Source organism: Lontra canadensis, unplaced genomic scaffold (assembly GCF_010015895.1).
Source record: "Lontra canadensis isolate GAN:19392208 unplaced genomic scaffold, GSC_riverotter_1.0 scaffold174, whole genome shotgun sequence".
NCBI classification, from domain to species: domain Eukaryota; kingdom Metazoa; phylum Chordata; class Mammalia; order Carnivora; family Mustelidae; genus Lontra; species Lontra canadensis.
The window spans coordinates 721,404-738,461 of NW_022631168.1; the positions used below are offsets into that span (position 1 = coordinate 721,404).

The 17,058-nt window shown below is 45.7% G+C and overlaps 1 protein-coding gene across 1 annotated transcript in view; it reads right to left on the reverse strand.

The window, feature by feature from the left end:
- MECP2 (methyl-CpG binding protein 2) overlaps positions 1 to 1,301 on the reverse strand; it is a 56,702-nt gene extending 55,401 nt beyond the window's left edge. Inside the window, exon 1 of the mRNA XM_032846326.1 lies at positions 1,158 to 1,301. Within this exon, the coding sequence (XP_032702217.1) occupies positions 1,158 to 1,219 (62 nt within the window). The 5' untranslated portion in view covers positions 1,220 to 1,301. The remainder of the gene's footprint in view (positions 1 to 1,157) is intronic.
- Positions 1,302 to 17,058: the final 15,757 nt, after the last annotated feature.

A 17,058-nucleotide genomic window follows, 5' to 3' on the forward strand; every position in this document is an offset into this window, starting at 1 on the left:
AAACGGTCTCCTCTGTGAAAGCAATTTTTTTAGACTCTTTACAATGACATTAAGTCTTCAGGGCAAAACCACAGTAACATTGCCACAGCATGTAAAAGTCACCTGAGTTTCAGTGTGGGCAATTCAGTTATAACCAAACTAAGAAGAAAATAAACTTTCAGGGGGCAACTGACAGGAACCACAGCGATGCGATGCACTTGCCCCATCTGGTAATGATGATCTTGAGCAGGGCGCGCTCCAGGACTATAGAAGCCGGTTACATACTATGTCCCACTCCACTTATGTAACTAGAAGATCTCCGGCGAAGGGGGGCGGGGAGGATGGGAGGGCGCTCACATTCTGAGGCCACGGAACCCCCAAAGACCCTGGGGGCGCACTCCCACCGAAGAGCCTCCGGTGCTCCCGGACACACAGTCCCTATCTAAGGTTCATGATGGGAACTATAAACGCCTCTTTATGATGAGTTGTGGGACCAGGAACACAACGTCTAGTCCCTTTTGTGGGTGGGCAATAATTCCCACCTACTTTTCCTGCTGGAGGGGAGAGGAGATGGTGGACCGACTCGCTCGCACTGGGGCCAGAAAGTCATGGAATGGGCGAGAAGGAGGGGGAGGCAAAGCCTGGAGATGGGGGTGAGAGCGCAGGAGCCCTTGTGGCGCACTCTCCCGACGGGAGGCGGACTGCGCACGCGCGCTGGTGGGGGGGCCGAGTAACGGCACAGGGGGCGCGCGAGGGAGGGAGAGGGGAGAGCGCGATCCAGGGAGAGGCCGGGGCGGCGGGCGCGCGACGACGCCGCGGGCCCGAAGCCCCGAGAAGGGCACGACGCGCGCGCAGCCCCGACAGGCAAAACCCCGGCGACAGGGGCGCCCGCGGGGCCGGGGGCCGGGATGCGCGCCGGAGGCGGGAGGGAGGGGGGCGCCAGGCGAAGTCGGCCCTGGACGACCGCGCCGAGGACGGTCACCGCGAGTGCGGGTGACGGGCCGGGTGGGGGTGAGAGAGCCGTCACCGGTGGCGGCGGGAGGGGGAGGGTAGAGAGGAGGGACGCCATCCGCCAGCCGTGTCGCCCGACCCCGCGGGCCCCTCCCGCGCCTCGTCCCGCCCCTACCCTCCGCCCCCCGGCAAGGGTCCCCGCCCGCGGCCGCGGCGGTCCCACTCACAGTCTCTCCTCCTCGCCTCCTCCTCCTCCTCCGCTCGGCGCGGCAGCGGCGGCGGCGGCCATTTTCCGGACGGCTTTTACCACAGCCCTCTCTCGGAGAGGAGGGAGCGCGCGCGCCGCCGACGCCGGGACCCCGCACGGCCGACGTCGCGCCCCGCCCTCCCGTCCGGCTTGCGCGCTGCTGCACCTGCGCGCCCGCGCCCCGCCCCCGGCACCGCCGCGAGCCCTCCCGCCATTGGGTGCGGCGGCCAGGGTGGGGCGGGGTCTCGGTGACGATGCTATCAATTGGCTGGGGTTGGTGTCCATTCCCGCTAGGGAAAAGTGGGTGGAAACCCTGTCCAGCTCCCGATTGGTTGCCATCCACCGTCATTTGGGGGAAAGAGGCGGCTAGGGCGCGGAGGGGCTGGTTTAGTGGGAGGAATTTGAATATTAAGGATTAATGGGCCCTTGCGGATGCTGGGGCAAGTGAAGGCCTAGGCTCCGCACGCGTTTTTTGCGTGGCCCTCCTGGGCCGTTGACCCGCTGTACACAAACGCACAAACTACGCTGCTGTAAGAGTTTCACCGCACCTGTATTTTCTCAGTATCACCACCTTCACTAGGAGCAGCAAACTTGCCTAGCCTGGAGCCTGACGTTGTTCCAGACAACCGACCTTCGTTTCAGGGCCCTTCCCGTTGCATTCTTTTCCATCTGGGCCTGCCGTGTGCCCCATGCCCTATGCCACACTCTCACAGGGTCAGGGAATAAATAACAAACCACAGCCGTGGTCTTCCTGAAACTCTGGTGGGAGAAGACTGTGCATGGCCAGGCTGCACCGAGATCTGTCATTGTTGTATCAGATGCTTTGGTGGAGGTGTGGAGAAGGGGCACTGAGAGCACAAGGAAGCAACACTTAGTTCTGCCAGGAGGGGAGAGGGAACACTTGCTAGAAAAGGTGATTTGTGAGCTAAGATCCAGCAATTCTGGGTCAGAAAAATATTTAGGAGTATGGGAAAAGTTTTATCCAATAGGGTGTGCAGGACAGGACTATTTCTCAAGGCAACCTTAATCGTATTCCACCTATCTAGTTCATCCAATGCTCCTTGTACTGGTTCTGTGCTTAACAAGGAACCTTCTAGGGGCGCCTGGGAGGCTCAGTTGGTTAAGCAACTGCCTTCGGCTCAGGTCATGATCCTCGAGTCCTGGGATGGAGTTCCGCATCGGGCTCCCTGCTGAGCAGGGAGTCTGCTTCTCCCTCTGACCCTCTCCCTCTCAAGCTCTCTCTCTCTCTCACTCTCTCTCTCTCAAATAAATAAATAAAATCTTAAAAAAAAAAACAAGGAACCTTCTAATTCTGATTTGGTGGCTCCCCTTCATTTATTAAGTACCTGCTACATGCCAGGCACTGTTCCAGGTTCTGGATTCACAGTACTGAGCAAGACAGTAAACATTCTTGTGGCAAAGATTCATACTAAGCATACAAATTAGTATATAATATAGTATTGCATAGTGATAAGGGTTTTGAGACACACAAAGCAAGAGTAAAGGGGTGCTATTTAGATATCTATAGACTTTTGCCTTTGTTTTATTCCCCATATGGATATCTGTGGAGAGAACATTCCAGGCAAGTTCAAAAGCCCTGAGGAGCTACTGAGCCTGGCATGTTGGGAAGAAAGTTTATGTGGCCAGAGAATAGCAGGGTGTGCAGTTGGAGAGGCAGCTAGAACGACCATGGGAACTGGGAGCCTCTCCTGAGATGAAGCCTTTGGAGGACTTTGAACTGAGAGTTAACATCATCAGATCCATGTTGTATGTGCAGTGTGGAGAGTTGTCCGTGAGGGACAAAACTAGGAACAAAAGTCCAGTCAGGAGACCCTGACAACCGTCTAGGAGAAGTGATAGTGGCATGAACTAGGGTGGTAGCAGTGGAGGTTCTGAGATATTGTAACACTCATTCTGGATTTTCAACGTCGAGTAGAAAAGATTAGATGTATAGAGAAAGAGAAGGAACGAGAATGATTCCTGAGTTTTCCACTGAGCAACTGAATGAATCGGTACCTTTCACTATGATGGGGAAAATTGTACGAAACCACATTTTCAGAGGTACATATCAAGAGTTCCGTTTTGACCATGTTAAGCTTGGGTGCCTATTAGATGTGCAAGTGGAGGTGTTGAGTAGGCGTTTGGGTTAACAAGTCAACAAGTTGAGCATTCAGCTCAAGAAGCTATAAAAGAGGGGTAACTGGGGGGCTCAGTCAGTTAAGTGTATGACTTCAGCTCAGGTCATGATTTCAGAGTCCTGGGATAGAGCCCCACACGTCAGGATTCATGCTCAGCCAGGAGTCTCCTTTTCCCTCTGCTCCTCCCCCTGCTTGTGCTTGCTCCCAAGTGTGTGTGATCTTGCTCTCTTTCTCTCTCAAATAAATAAATAAAATCTTAAAAAAAAGAAAAGAAATTATAAAAAGAAACAGCAGAGTAAACCTGGAGAAAATAGGAAGACAATTAAGAATGAATAGAAAGGATGAAACAGAAACGAATGATAGGAGTGGAACATCAAAAGCTGATTCTTTGAAAAGCTGAAAAGAAAAAGCCAGCCCTTTAAGAACCTAAATATAAAGAGAGGAAAGACAAATTATATTAGAAATGAAAAAGAGATGCAACCACAGATATATAGATTATACAATAGGTAGTAGATAAGACATAAAATTTTAAAAGGATATTATAAACAACTGTATGGCAGAAAATTGGAAAACATAAAATGAACAAATTCCTAGAAAACCAATGAAAGTATGCTATAGGATATGTTAGATAGATGTAAAAATGCTAGACAAATAAACTGAATCCAGCAGATTATAATTATATTTCATAACCAAGTTGAAATTTATGCTAAGAATGCAAGGATGGTTTAAAATTAGAAATCAATCTTAACATTTAAGGGGAACAAATTATATGATTATTTCAATAGATGCAGGAAAAGTGTTTAATGAAATACAACACCTACTTATGAGGAAAACAACTCAGAGAGCTATGAGTAGAAGGGAGCTTCCTCAATCTAATCAAAGGTATCTATTGAAAAGCTCAGAGCAAACATCGTATTTAGTGGTGTTAGGTGAGAACAAAACAAGAAACAGAACAAGATCTATGGTGCAACATCGTTCATGTAAAATAAAACACAGGTGTCCTCCTCCGATTCTCTTTGAAACCTCATCCTTGGAATTTCATCAGGAGGAGAAAAACCCATTAGCCTCAGTAAGGAACGATCAATTCCCTGGTTTTTAGGATGCAGACATATAGATATAGCCAGTAATAAAAAGCTGGGAAATGTAATTCTAAAAAAAGACTCAACTTACTCTGGCTACAAAAATTATAAAATGGCTGGGAATAACCTTAAGAAATGCCAAAAACCTATATTTAAAAACTATAAAACTTGACTGAAAAACATAAAAGAAGACGAAAGAAAGAAAGAAGAAAGGAAGGGAGGGAGAGATCTTGGAACACCATATCAAAAACTAATGATGTATTGTATGGTGACTAACATAACACAATAAAGAAAATAAAGTGCTAATCACAGATTTAAAAAAAATAAAGAAAGATGGGACGCCTGGGTGGCTCAGTCATTAAGCGTCTGCCTTCGGCTCAGATCATGATCCCAGCGTCCTGGGATCGAGCCGCACATTGGGCTCCCTGCTCTGTGGGAAACCTGCTTCTCCTTGTGTTCCCTCTCTCTCTGTCTCTGTCAAGTAAGAAAAAACAAACAAACTACTGCATTCCTGGAAGGAAAGAGTTACACAATAAAGATGCCAATTCTTCATAAATTAATCTGGAGATTCTTTTCCCCAAGTCAAAATCAAGGAGTTTCTGTGGACTGTAACAAGTTAATTCTAGATTGGGAAGAGTACGTGTACAAGACTAGAAGTCAAGACATTTTTGAAAAAGAAAACCAATGAAGAGGATCTTGCTGAATTCCTTAGTTTGACTAAACAAGGCTTAAATAATACAATTTCACTTTTGCCATTGAAAAGTAGAAAAACATAGTAGAGTTTAAAGTATTCACCAGTAGAATTAATAATGTGTCATTTTTAGAAATGGGCTATAATATTTTTTAAATGGGTCCCCTTAAAATTTGGACTGTAAAAGATAAAAACCAGGAAAACTGGAGCACCTGGGTGGCTCAGTTGGTTAAGTGTCTGCTTTTGGCTCAGGTCATGATCTCGGGGTCCTGGGATCTAGCCCCACATCGAGCTCTCTGCTCAGGGGTAGTCTGTTTCTCCCTCTCCCTCTGCCGCCCCCCCCCCTTGTGCTGTCTCTCTCTCTCTCTCTCTCTCTCTCTCTCATAAATAAATAAAATCTTTTAGAAAAACCAGGAAAATATAGTATGACTAGCAATTGACAGAAAACCAACTACCAGAAGGATTTTATCAATATGACAGACAGAGCACCAACTCCTAATTGATCTGTCTAAAAATTCCTTGGACTGATAGGAATATTTACTTTTAGGAAAGCACATCCAAAAAGGCAATGGAAAATAAGAAGGGCAAAACGGGTGGTCTGGAGTTGTAGAACTAGCATCCCAGATGATAACAAAAAATTAAGAACATAAATTTGTTTCAAGCACTATGGAAAATTTCCTAAAGTTACTTATGAATTAGACACCTCAAAAAAAGTCTCAGTAAATTCCAAAATGTTGAAATCATACAGTCCAGTCTCCGGCAACTTTGTGATAAGATTCAAATTTAGGAACAAAAGAATGGGCAAAAGTAAAACAAAACAAAATGAAAAACCACTTTCCACTTGTAAGTTTTAAAACAGACTTCAAAATAACTCTGGCTGAAGAGGAAACAACAGCTAAAATGATAAACTTCAGAAATGACAAACAATGACCTACGTTATGTAGCTAAAGTAGTCATCTAGAAAAATTAATAACCTTGGGGGCCCTGGGTGGCTCAGTCGGTGAAGCCTCTGCCTTCAGCCCAAGTCATGATCTCAGGGTCCTGGGACCAAGCCCCACATCAGGCTCTAGGCTCAGTGGTGAGTCTGCTTCTCCCTCTCCCTCTGCCTCTGTGATCTCGCTCTCTCCCAAATAAATAAATAAAATCTTAAAAAAACTTAATAACCTAACTACATGTACTAAGAAATGGGAAAATAGATGAGAAATGAATTAATTCTGACACATTATATTCACAGTTGTATGTGCACACACACACAGTTTTCCTTCCTTTTTAAAGATTTATTTATTTATTTATTTACTTTAGAGAGAGAGCAAGAGCGAGCATGTTTGGGGGGAGGGGCAGAGGGAGAGAGAGAATCTCCCTCAGAGTCCTCCCTGAGCTCGGACCCCGACCAGTGGGCTCAAGCTCACAGTGCCAAAGATCATGACCTGAGCCAAAACCAAGAGCCAGATGGTCAACCCACTGAGCCACTCAGGCGCCCCAGAGTAGGCTCAGAACCAGCAGGCATGTGGTGGAAGGCAACAGAACAAAATGGGACCGAACACATGAGAATTAACTGAAGATCGCAATACAGAATGACTGCAACAGTTGGAAGCTCTTCTTCTCTACCAGGTAGCTGAGCTGGCAGCTGGTGCAGGCCTGCAAGAAAAACCCATGACCATCCTCTAAAGAAATGGAATGAAATGTCTACAGAAAGGTAGAGCTTCCGGCATGGAAGTTGGCAACTCCTGAACAATTTTCTCTTCGTTCTAACATTTGGAGAATGTGAACTCTGTTCTTTGGTTCCCTGGCCTACACGGAAGACTCATAGCAGGAAAACAGACCTATTTTCCCTAAAGCAGATTAAATCCACAATAGCTATCCAGCATTTCTTTATTAAATATTAAAAAACCACTAAGAGGGGCACCTGGGTGGCTCAGGGGGTTAAGCCTCTGCCTTCGGCTTGGGTCATGATTTCGGGGTCCTGGGATCGAGCCCCACATCGGGCTCTCTGCTCAGTGGGGAGCCTGCTTCCTCTTCTCTCTCTGCCTGCCTCTCTACCTACTTGTGATCTCGGTCTGTCAAATGAATAAATAAAACCTCTAAAAAAACCATTAAGAATCCTCAGAAATTTGAAGAAGGTCTTTGACATTAAAAATAATCAAGTATAACCTATAGGAAAAAATGAACTTAAAGGAATTCCAGAAAATGCAAGGAACATATGGAAAGAAAATTTTAATTTAATTAGCATACTCAGAAAACTAAAAGAAAATATTGTATCCACAAGACAAGAATAGAATATTATGTAAAAGGAATAGAGAAGAAAAAATAATTATTGGAAATTAAATGTGATTATTGACATTCAAATTCCAATAGAAATATTGAAAGGCAAAACTGAAGAAATCTGCTAGGAAATAGAACAAAACAATACAGACAAAAAATATGAGCAGAAATATAAGGACTAGGAAGAACAATTTGAGAAGTCCAGCAAGCAATTAACAAGAGTTCTTGAAAGATAAAAGTGAGAAAAAAGAACAGGAATCAGAATAAGTAGCATCATCTTCAAAACACTGATAAAAGATAATAGGGCTACAATTTAAAAAAGATAATAGGGCATGGCGCCTGGGTGGCTCAGTCGGTTAAGCATCTGCCTTTTTTCTTGGGTCATGACCCCAGGATGCTGGGATCCCAGGGTGACCTGCTCCCTGCTTAGTGGGGATTGGGGGGCGCATCTGCTTCTCTTCCCTGCTTGTGGTCTCTTTCAAATAAATAAATAAAATCTTAAAAAAAAGATAATAGGGCAATGTTTTCATAATTCTAAGAAAAAATGGTTTTCAATCCAGATTCTACACCAGCCAAAATATCCATCAAAGGGGGTGCCTGGGTGGCTTAGTGGGTTAAAGCCTCTGCCTTCAGCTCGGGTCGTGATCCCAGGGTCCTGGGATCGAACCCCGAGTCGGGCTCTCTGCTCGGCGGGGAGCTTGCTTCCTCCTCTCTCTCTATGCCTGCCTCTCTGCCTACTTGTGATCTCTATCTGTCAAATAAATAGATAAATCTTTAAAAAAATCCATCAAATATGACAATGGAATTAAAATATTTTTAGATATGCAAAAGCTAAGAAAATTTCTCTCAAATATCCTTTCTTAGGAAACTACTTGAGGATGTTCTCCAGCAAAACAAGGGTATAAGCCAAGAAAAAGGAAAATGTGGGATCCACAAAACAGTGGATCTAATCCAGGAGCACAGTGATAGGAAATATCAGGGATGCCAACTGGGCAGAAGGCCTGATTGGCAACCAGAGCAGATTGAAGTAGGAGAATGGCAGGCTCTGGGAGAGAGAACTCCAAGAATTCAAAGAAAGGGCGTGTGTGTGTCAACTCAAATATGAGATGGTGTGATTGGGAGTTTGAAGAAAATTGAATGCGATGATGGTTAATTAGTACAAGAAAATAAAGGAAAGCACCTAGAAACAGGAAAACAAGAACTGATGACAAATTTATGATCAAAATAAGAAAGAAAGTAAAATATGTCATAATTTTACCAACTAATGGTGCACAAGAAGAGAGAATTCACTGGACCTTGATGCTGAAACAGCTCTCTTTCCCAATGGCCCAGGGTTCATCAGTTCAATTTATACAAAGGAAATGTAATCCTAGAATGTGTCTTCTTGATCTGGCATCAAAAATATTTACATAAATATCATAACCCACATTCAGGTTATGCTATCTTTGGTTTTCAACTTGTCTTTGGTTTTCAACTTGCAGAAAACTTGCTTATATACACAGAACATGGAAGGATAGGTTTTCATTGCAGGATGGGACACAGCCCTAACTCAGAAGGCCTGGGTGCTCCTGAGGGTGGTCTTGGGAACTCCTGCCACACTGTATTTGATATTCATACTGTTATCTTTAGTTGTTTGTAAGTATAAATATTACACTTGAACCTCTTCTATTAACTTTCTTTAAAAAAAACATTTTATTTATTTGAGAGAGAGAGACAGAGGCAGGGGGAGGGGCAGAGGGAGAGGGAGAAAGCAGACTCTCCACTGAACAAGGAGTGCTACACAGGACTTGATCCCAGGACCCCAAGATCATGACCTGAGCTGAAGGCTAATGCTTAACCAACTGAGCCACACAGGTGTGCTAACTTTCAATAATAATGTATCTTTGACCACTGGATAGCAGCTTCACTTGACTTTTGAACTGTCAGAACATTTACATCTCATCCTGATAAAGAGGAAAAGATAAATCTCTAAAAAGGTAGAGAGTGGAGGGAAGGGGAACAGAAACATTGGAAATTGAAGGATGCCAGTAGGCGTTATCCATTTTTTCCCTTACCTGAATGTCATGGAACTTAAGGATATGATTCAAGGGTTCATCACAGTAAATATACAAGATGGGCCAAGAAACTGTTGACTCAAGAGAAGACTGCCTTACCAGATATCCAAACACACTCTGTAATGAGGGGGGGGGGTGCAGAGGGAGAGGAAGAGACAGAAAATCTCAAGCAGGCTCCACACCTAGTGTATAGCCCAACGTAGGACTTGATCTCACGACCCTGAGATCATGACCTGAGATGAAATCAAGTGTCGGATGCTTAACCTACTGAACCATGCAGTCACCCATGGCTCCCCCTCTTCTTGTGTAATTCAGGAAGAACTCCTGCTATGGCAAACTGTGGTGGGCAGCGACCGAGTTCTAACCACGGTTAAGTTCAGGGATGTCCTCCAAGGGACTTCTGGGAAGCCACAGACGTTCTGCTCCTCCTGGAATGGATTGGGTCTGGAGGTGACATCTGAAACAGAGGCAGTAGCTCAATCAGGCATCAGGGATCTCTTCATGAGAACTTTCTCTGTGGTTAAGGGTTCCCCTACTGTAATTACTTTTTCTGTTGCCTATAACACAAATTGTTTGTGACCCTGGGAGACTTGTGACCAATTCTGTTATTTCCCAGTTTGGGCCTTTCATTTTGTTTTCTTTTGGTTCTTTTCTCCCCTTGCTTAGGTTGGCCGTTGTTTTATCTTTTGGTCTTGTTTTTGGGTTCTCAAAAGAATCAGTTTTGAGATTGATTTATTAGTTCTCTGGTTTCTCTGTGTTCCAGCTCAGTACTTTCTGTTCTCATCATTCCTGTTTTCTAGATATTCTGCAATTTTTTTCTTAGACTTCTTTTAACCAAAGATTTTTTTAAAGGGAGTTTTAAATTCTAAAGGTAGGCTTTTGTTCTGTTTTCCATTTTAATTGTCAACATTCTATTCCAAGAATGTGCTCCAGAGCACCTGGGTGGCTCAGCGGGTTAAGCCTCTGCCTTCGGCTCAGGTTATCATCTCAAGGTCCTGGGATCGAGCCCCACATCTCTGCTCAGCGGGGAGCTGGCTTCCCCAATCCCTGCCTGCCTCTCTGCCTGCTTGTGATCTCTGCCTGTCAAATAAATAACTAATAAAATCTTTTTAAAAAGAATGTGTTCTGTATTCTTTTCTATTTTTTGAAATTTCTTCAGGGCTCTTTCTGGCTTAATATTTGGTCAGTGGTTATCTCTCACTCCCCTCTGCCATGATGCCACCATGGGCTCTTCCTTGTGGTCTCAAACTGGCTATTTTATCCATGAAGTTCCTCCCAAGAAAACAGAAACTACATCAACCAAGGGCATTGAATGCCAGGAAAGGGGCACCCAGCAGTACTGGGAGGTTGATGTGGAAGAAGCTTGGTGATCCATCCAGGTAGGAAACTGCTTCCACGCCTAAGGCTGGAGCTCCCACCAAGAGTCCCTCCTTGATTCCAGGTCTTCTCCCTGTTCCCCTCCAGCCTTAGGAAACCCATTGAACAGTATCTACTAATAAGAGCAATTTTTGTTGAGAGATAAGGAAATCAGCCCACTTGACCTTTCTCCCACCTCTTCTCTCTCTCCATCCTTGGTTTCCTTCTCTGAGTTTTATTTCTGTAGCCTTGTTTCTCACAGTTCGTGGTCTTCGTGGATGTCGTGGTCTTCTGTCAGACTTCGGAGTGCTGCCACTCCGTGTGCCTGCGTTGCTCGCGTTTGGCATCAAGCATTTCGGCATGGGTTTCAGATTCTCACTCATTGACAAAATGGGATGATTGCACCCGAACCCATGACTGAAGACACCCCTTGGCTTACCTATACCCTGTGGGCCTGCGCTCGAAGCCACGGCTCACTGGTTTGTCCCCAAGATGTGCCAATTCATCTGAACAGCCTGTGCGGCAGCTGAACTCTTCAGAGACGCATCTGTGCTCAGCTGCCTCCTTTCTAATCAGTGGAGAAAGCAATATTGGTGTGTGACAAAGGAGGATTCAAAGAATATTAAATGGCACCCCAAAACTGTAATGAATCTTCCTGAACAGAGCAGTATTTCATTCCAGCAGAGGAAGCACAGTTTGCTGGAAATATGTGAAGAAATGGGCAGAAATATAACAGTCTTATCCTTGGGGCAAAACAAAGAGAATGACACAAGTTGGTGTTTTGCATTCTTTTATGGCATGATCAGTCAGGTGTAACCACAAGCAAAGATGGAGGGGAAGCAAAGAAAAACGAAGTTTAGGAGCGCGCCTGGGTGGCTCCGTTGGTGAAGCATCAGCCCTCAGCTCAGGTCATGGTCCCGGGATCCTGGGATGGAGCCCCGCATCAGACTCCCTGCTCCATGGGGAGCCTGCTTCTCCCTCTGCTTCTTCCCCTGCACGTGCTCTCTCTCTCCCTCTGTCCAATAAATAAAATCTCTAAAAAAAAAAAAAACAAAGAAAAACAAAGTTCATTACAATCATAGGTCTTCGACACAGGACACCTGCCATGCGGAGCTGCACTGGGACGCCGCAGGGCGGTCAGGAGGCAGACAACAGGAGGGAGGGGAAGGTTTATGCCACAAACTTGACTGTGGTTTCCATGAGAGAGGCAAGGCAGGACAGGGCGAACAGTTTAGGGTTGACTAGTTTTAATAATCTTAGTGGGCTTCGGGCTACCGGGTGTCTCTAGTTGCCTGACACCCGCCCCTGGGATGATTAGGGCTGAGGCAGACCCCCTCCCGAGCGGTAGGAGCCCGCCCGCCGCAGGAGGTCTCGAACTGGATTGATTAGTTTGCATATCAAAGCCGTGCTCCTGGCTGGAGCCACGTCAGAGAACTGGCTAGCTTCCCCCCTCTCTCTCTGCCTACTTACGCTCTCTCTCTGTCAAATAAATAAATAAAATAAAATCTTTTTAAAAAGTTAAAACAAAGATTTTATTTATTTGTTTGTCAGAAAGAGGGGGAGAGCACGAGGAGGGGGACCAGCAAACGGAGCACCAGGCTCCAACCCAGGACCCTGGGACCATGACCTGAGCCGAAGGTAGACGCGTCACCGACTGAGACCCCAGGTGCCCTGAAAGTTCATTTAGGATAGCAAAACATAATACACAGGAAATACTCAAATCTTTACAACGGAGTTGGCTTAAACTGTAATCTGTGACACTGGTTTTCCGACTACGTACCACACCTCCAAGAGCAGCCGCGCTATCCCGCTTTGTGCCTTGGCTCTGCTGTCCTTCTGGGCACCCGTTTCTCCCCAGGGTTACAAATTCTGGAGACCTGATAGCTTTTTTCCCCCCACTGTAAGGGGCGTGCCATGAGAGCAGGGCTGCTCCTTGTTCTCTGCTCTATCCGGAGCCTGAAAAGTGCCTGGGCTACAGTCAGCCCTCAGATGTCCGGTGACCTGACAGATAAACTCCCAACACACACCTGCGCCTCTGTCCCCAAAACATTTATTTCAAATGTTTGCATACTCAAGGGATATATTTAAATAACATGCAAGTCTAGGGAAGGCTTGCTTTACCTGAATGCATGAGAAAGCTGAGGTGTATAAAATCTGAGCCATGGGGTCGCATGGGCGGCTCAGTGGGTTAAGCGTCCGACTCTTAGTTTCGGCTCGGGTCGTGATCTCAGGGTCGTGGGATCGAGTCCCACATCAGGCTGCGCACTCAGCTGGGTCTGCTTAAGATTCCCTCTCCCTCTTCCGTCCCACTCGTGCTCTCTTTCTCTCAAATAAATAAACAAATCTTAAAAAAAAAAAAAGCCCTGGGTGATGGGTAAGGAGAGGGCAACCTCATCACTTTGAAGAGAAGCTGGACAGAGTTTCTGGGCGGGGATCCGGCCTCAGCTTCCGTGGGAGCTCCGTCCTGGGGAAGCCAGTGGGCAAGGTCATGACTGACCACCAGGCATGTGGCAAGGCTGAGATGGGGACCAAGGACTGCATGTGTCTGTCTTTTAGGTCACATTTTTTCCGATGGAGACTGGTTGCTTCCAAACCTGGAACCCAAAGTCAGGCCAGACCCTCCTCCGCAGACTTCGTTCCCTCTCTCCTTCCTCTGTTGGAACTCGTGTCCCCGTGGCCCTGGTCCTTTTTTGTTGTGTGTATTTACCGCACAGGTTTTCGAGGGAGGGACATATTCTCCAGCAATTCCCTAAGGAGCGTGCAGGAGAGAAATTTTCGAGAAGTTGCATGTCTGACAGAGTCTGTATTCTGCCTTTAGATGTGCGTGATAATGTGGCTACTACGGAATTCCACGCTGGTCGTGATTTTCCTCCAGCGTATCTAGAAGCACGTACCTTGGAGAGGGTCTGTTTTCAGCCACGTGCTGGGCGCTCGCCGGGTGTTTTCAACTAGGCGGCTCCCGTCCTGCAGTTCTGGACCTGCGAGCAAAGCTCAGTCTCACCCCAAGTCTTTGGAGAAGATTCTATTTTTAAAAAAAAAAAGATTTTATTTATTTATTTATTTGATACAGAGAGAGAGAGAGAGAGAGAGCAAGCAAGAGAGAGCACAGGAGGGGGAGTATCAGGCAGAGGGAGAGGGAGAAGCAGGCTTCCCGCTGAGCAGGGAGCCCAATGTGGGGCTTGATCCCAGGACCCCGGGATCATGACCTGAGCTGAAGGCAGACGCTTAATGACTGAGTCACCGAAGAGCCTCTGGAGAAGACACTTTTGACACCTTACTTCAAGGCCTGGATCTGGGTGCAGAGGACAGGATGTCCGTTCTGAGCACACAGGTGGGAGACATTCATGGGCTCTCTCCATTCCAGGTAGCACTTTATGCCCTCGCCAGGTACAACGAGGCAAATGTCCTTCGGAGGATGAATGGGAAGCAGCCTGTGGTACGTCCACGACAGGGAATGCTACTCAGGGACAAGGTGAGGGTCATCCCACTGAGTGAAAGAAGCTGGACAGAAAAGGAGTCTATGCCGCATTTATATAAAGAGTCTACACTCCATTTACATAAAACCCTAGAAAAGCCAAATGAACACGTAGTGATAGAAAGCAGATCGGTGTTGCCTGGGGACTGGGCCGTCGGGACTGCTGGGGGGAAGAGTTTACAGAGGGACATGAAGACTCTTTTGGGGGTGATCACTGTGTTCATGATCTTGATTGTGGTGGTTTCACAGGAGTATACATGTGTCAAAATGTGCCAATCTGTATACTTTATGTTCTATTATTTTTTTTTTAAATATTTTATTTATTTATTTGACAGAGATCACAAGTGGACAGAGAGGCAGGCAGAGAGAGAGAGAGCGAGAGAGAGAGGGAAGCAGGCTCCCTGCTGAGCAGAGAGCCCCATGCGGGACTCGATCCCAGGACCCTGAGATCATGACCTGAGCCGAAGGCAGCGGCTTAACCCACTGAGCCACCCAGGCGCCCCTATGTTCTATTATTTTTTTACGTGTGGTTTGAACTCACACCCCTGAGATTAAGACCTTAGCTGAGATCAAGAGTCAGACGCTTAACTGACCGAGACACCCAGGCGCCCCCCACTAAGTGTATACTTTAAGTGCTACATTTGGATGCATGTAAGTTATACCTGAGTAAAGCTCTTCGAGGGGTGCCTGGTGGCTCGATCTGTTGAGCGAACGACTCACTCAGGTGGCTCAGGTCCTTTCTGCTCGGGTCATGATCTCAGGGTTGCGGGATGGAGCCCCGTGTCAGGCTCTGTGCTCAGCAGGGTGTCTGCTTGGGATTCTCTCTCTCCCTCTCCCTTTGGCCCTCTCCCACCCCCAAAATGAATAAATAAATCTTTTTTTTAAAAGCTGTTTGAGGGTGCTTGGGGGCTCAGTTGGTTAAGCCCCTGCCTTTAGCTTGAGTCGTGTTTCAGGGTCTTGGGATCGAGCCCCCACATCAGACTATCTGCTTGGCAGGGAGCTTGCTTCCCCCTCTCCTGGCTCATGCTCTCTGTTGCTGTCTCTGTTTTTCTCTCCCAAATAAATAAATACAATTTTAAAAAGAATTTTATCACCTAAAGAAGCTTCCCCAAACAAGAATTTAGTCCGGCCTACTTTGAACTTTCTCTGAATGGAATAATGCCAAGTTTGTTTCTTTCTTTTCGCTAACCATCATGTTGGTGATACTAAATACAGCGACGGTTCGTTCGTTAGCATTCCTGTGTGATATTTCCGCGTGGAATTCTGGGGCGCCTGGGTGGCTCAGTGGATTGAAGCCTCTGCCTTCAGCTCGGGTTATGATCCCAGGGTCCTGGAATGGAGCCCCGCATCGGGCTCTCTGCTCAGCAGGGAGCCTGCTTCCTCCTCTCTCTCTGCCTACTTGTGATCTCTGTCTGTCAAATAAATAAATAAAATCTTAAGAAAATAAATAAACTGGAATTCTTTTGGCGTGCTCAACACAAGTCCTTGGTCGGATAGATGTGTGACGGTCATCTCACTAGGTAGCTTTTCATTTTCTTTATGATGTTTCTGATGAATCCAAATACTTGATTTTAATGTGGACCAGTTCTCAATCTTTTCCTCTGTGCTTTTTGCTTTTGCATCTTCTATCCAAATGCTTGCTTACTCCTAGCAATGAATATATTCTCCCATATTTTTCTCTAAAAGAGTCCTAGTTTTGCCTTTCGTGTTTATGTTTCTAATCTACGTGAGATGGACTTTTGTCTATGGTGTGATGCTTCAAATCTGGAACAGCCAGTCTTTCCCCTCACCCTTCATCTTCAAGAGTGTCTCCTCCTGGGGTGCCCGGGTGGCTCAGTCGGCGAAGCGTCTGCCTTAGGCTCGGGTCACGATCTCAGGGTCCCGGGATGGAGCCTCCTCAGCAGGGAGCCTATTTCTTCGTCTCCCTCTACCCCTCTGCCTACTTGTGCTCTCTAGCTCTCTGTCAAATAAATAAACAAAACCTTTAAAAAGAGAGCGCCTCTTCTATTCTTGGAGCCCTGCATTTCCATAGAAAGTTTAGAATCAGCTCGTTGTATGATGATCTTGATAGGTATTGCCGTGAATGTGTGAATCAATTTGGGGAAACAGTATCGAGTCTTCCAATCCGGACATTTATTTAGGTCTTCCTTAACGTCTCTCGTTAAACTTTTAGCATTTCCTCCCCAAAAGGCCTGCGAGTCTTTTAGAAACGTATTCCTAGGTATTTTGTGTTTTTAAAATGTTATTGCAAATGGTATATTAATTTTTAAAATTTCATTTTTGAACTGTTCACTGCCGATAGAAGTATAGGTAAGTTTTATATATGGATTTTATATCCAGCAACCTTGTTAAACTCTCTTAATAACTGTAATGATTTATCTCTAGATTCTTTGTATTTCATAGTCCACATCAAATCACCTGTGAATAATGACAGTCTTTTCCTGCCTTTAGCTTTTCCTTATTACTAGGGCCAACATTACAACGTTGACAAAAGTGGTGATGATAATGAGCACCCTTTACTTATTTCTGATCTCAAGGGAAAGCCTTCAACATTTTACCATTAAATGTGGTGACTATAATTATTTTTATAGGGCTTTTGTTAACGAAGCTCACTTTAATTCCCAGTTTCCTGAGTTTTCTTTTTTAATTATGAATGGATGTTGAATTTTATTGAATGCCTTTTCTGCACCTATTGTGATGATCCCATAAATTTTCTTCTTTAACGTATTAATGTGGTTAATTACAATAAATTATTTTCTATTGTTAAACCAACTTTGCACTCCTGAGATAAATGCAGCTTGATCAGTATGTATTACCATCCTTATA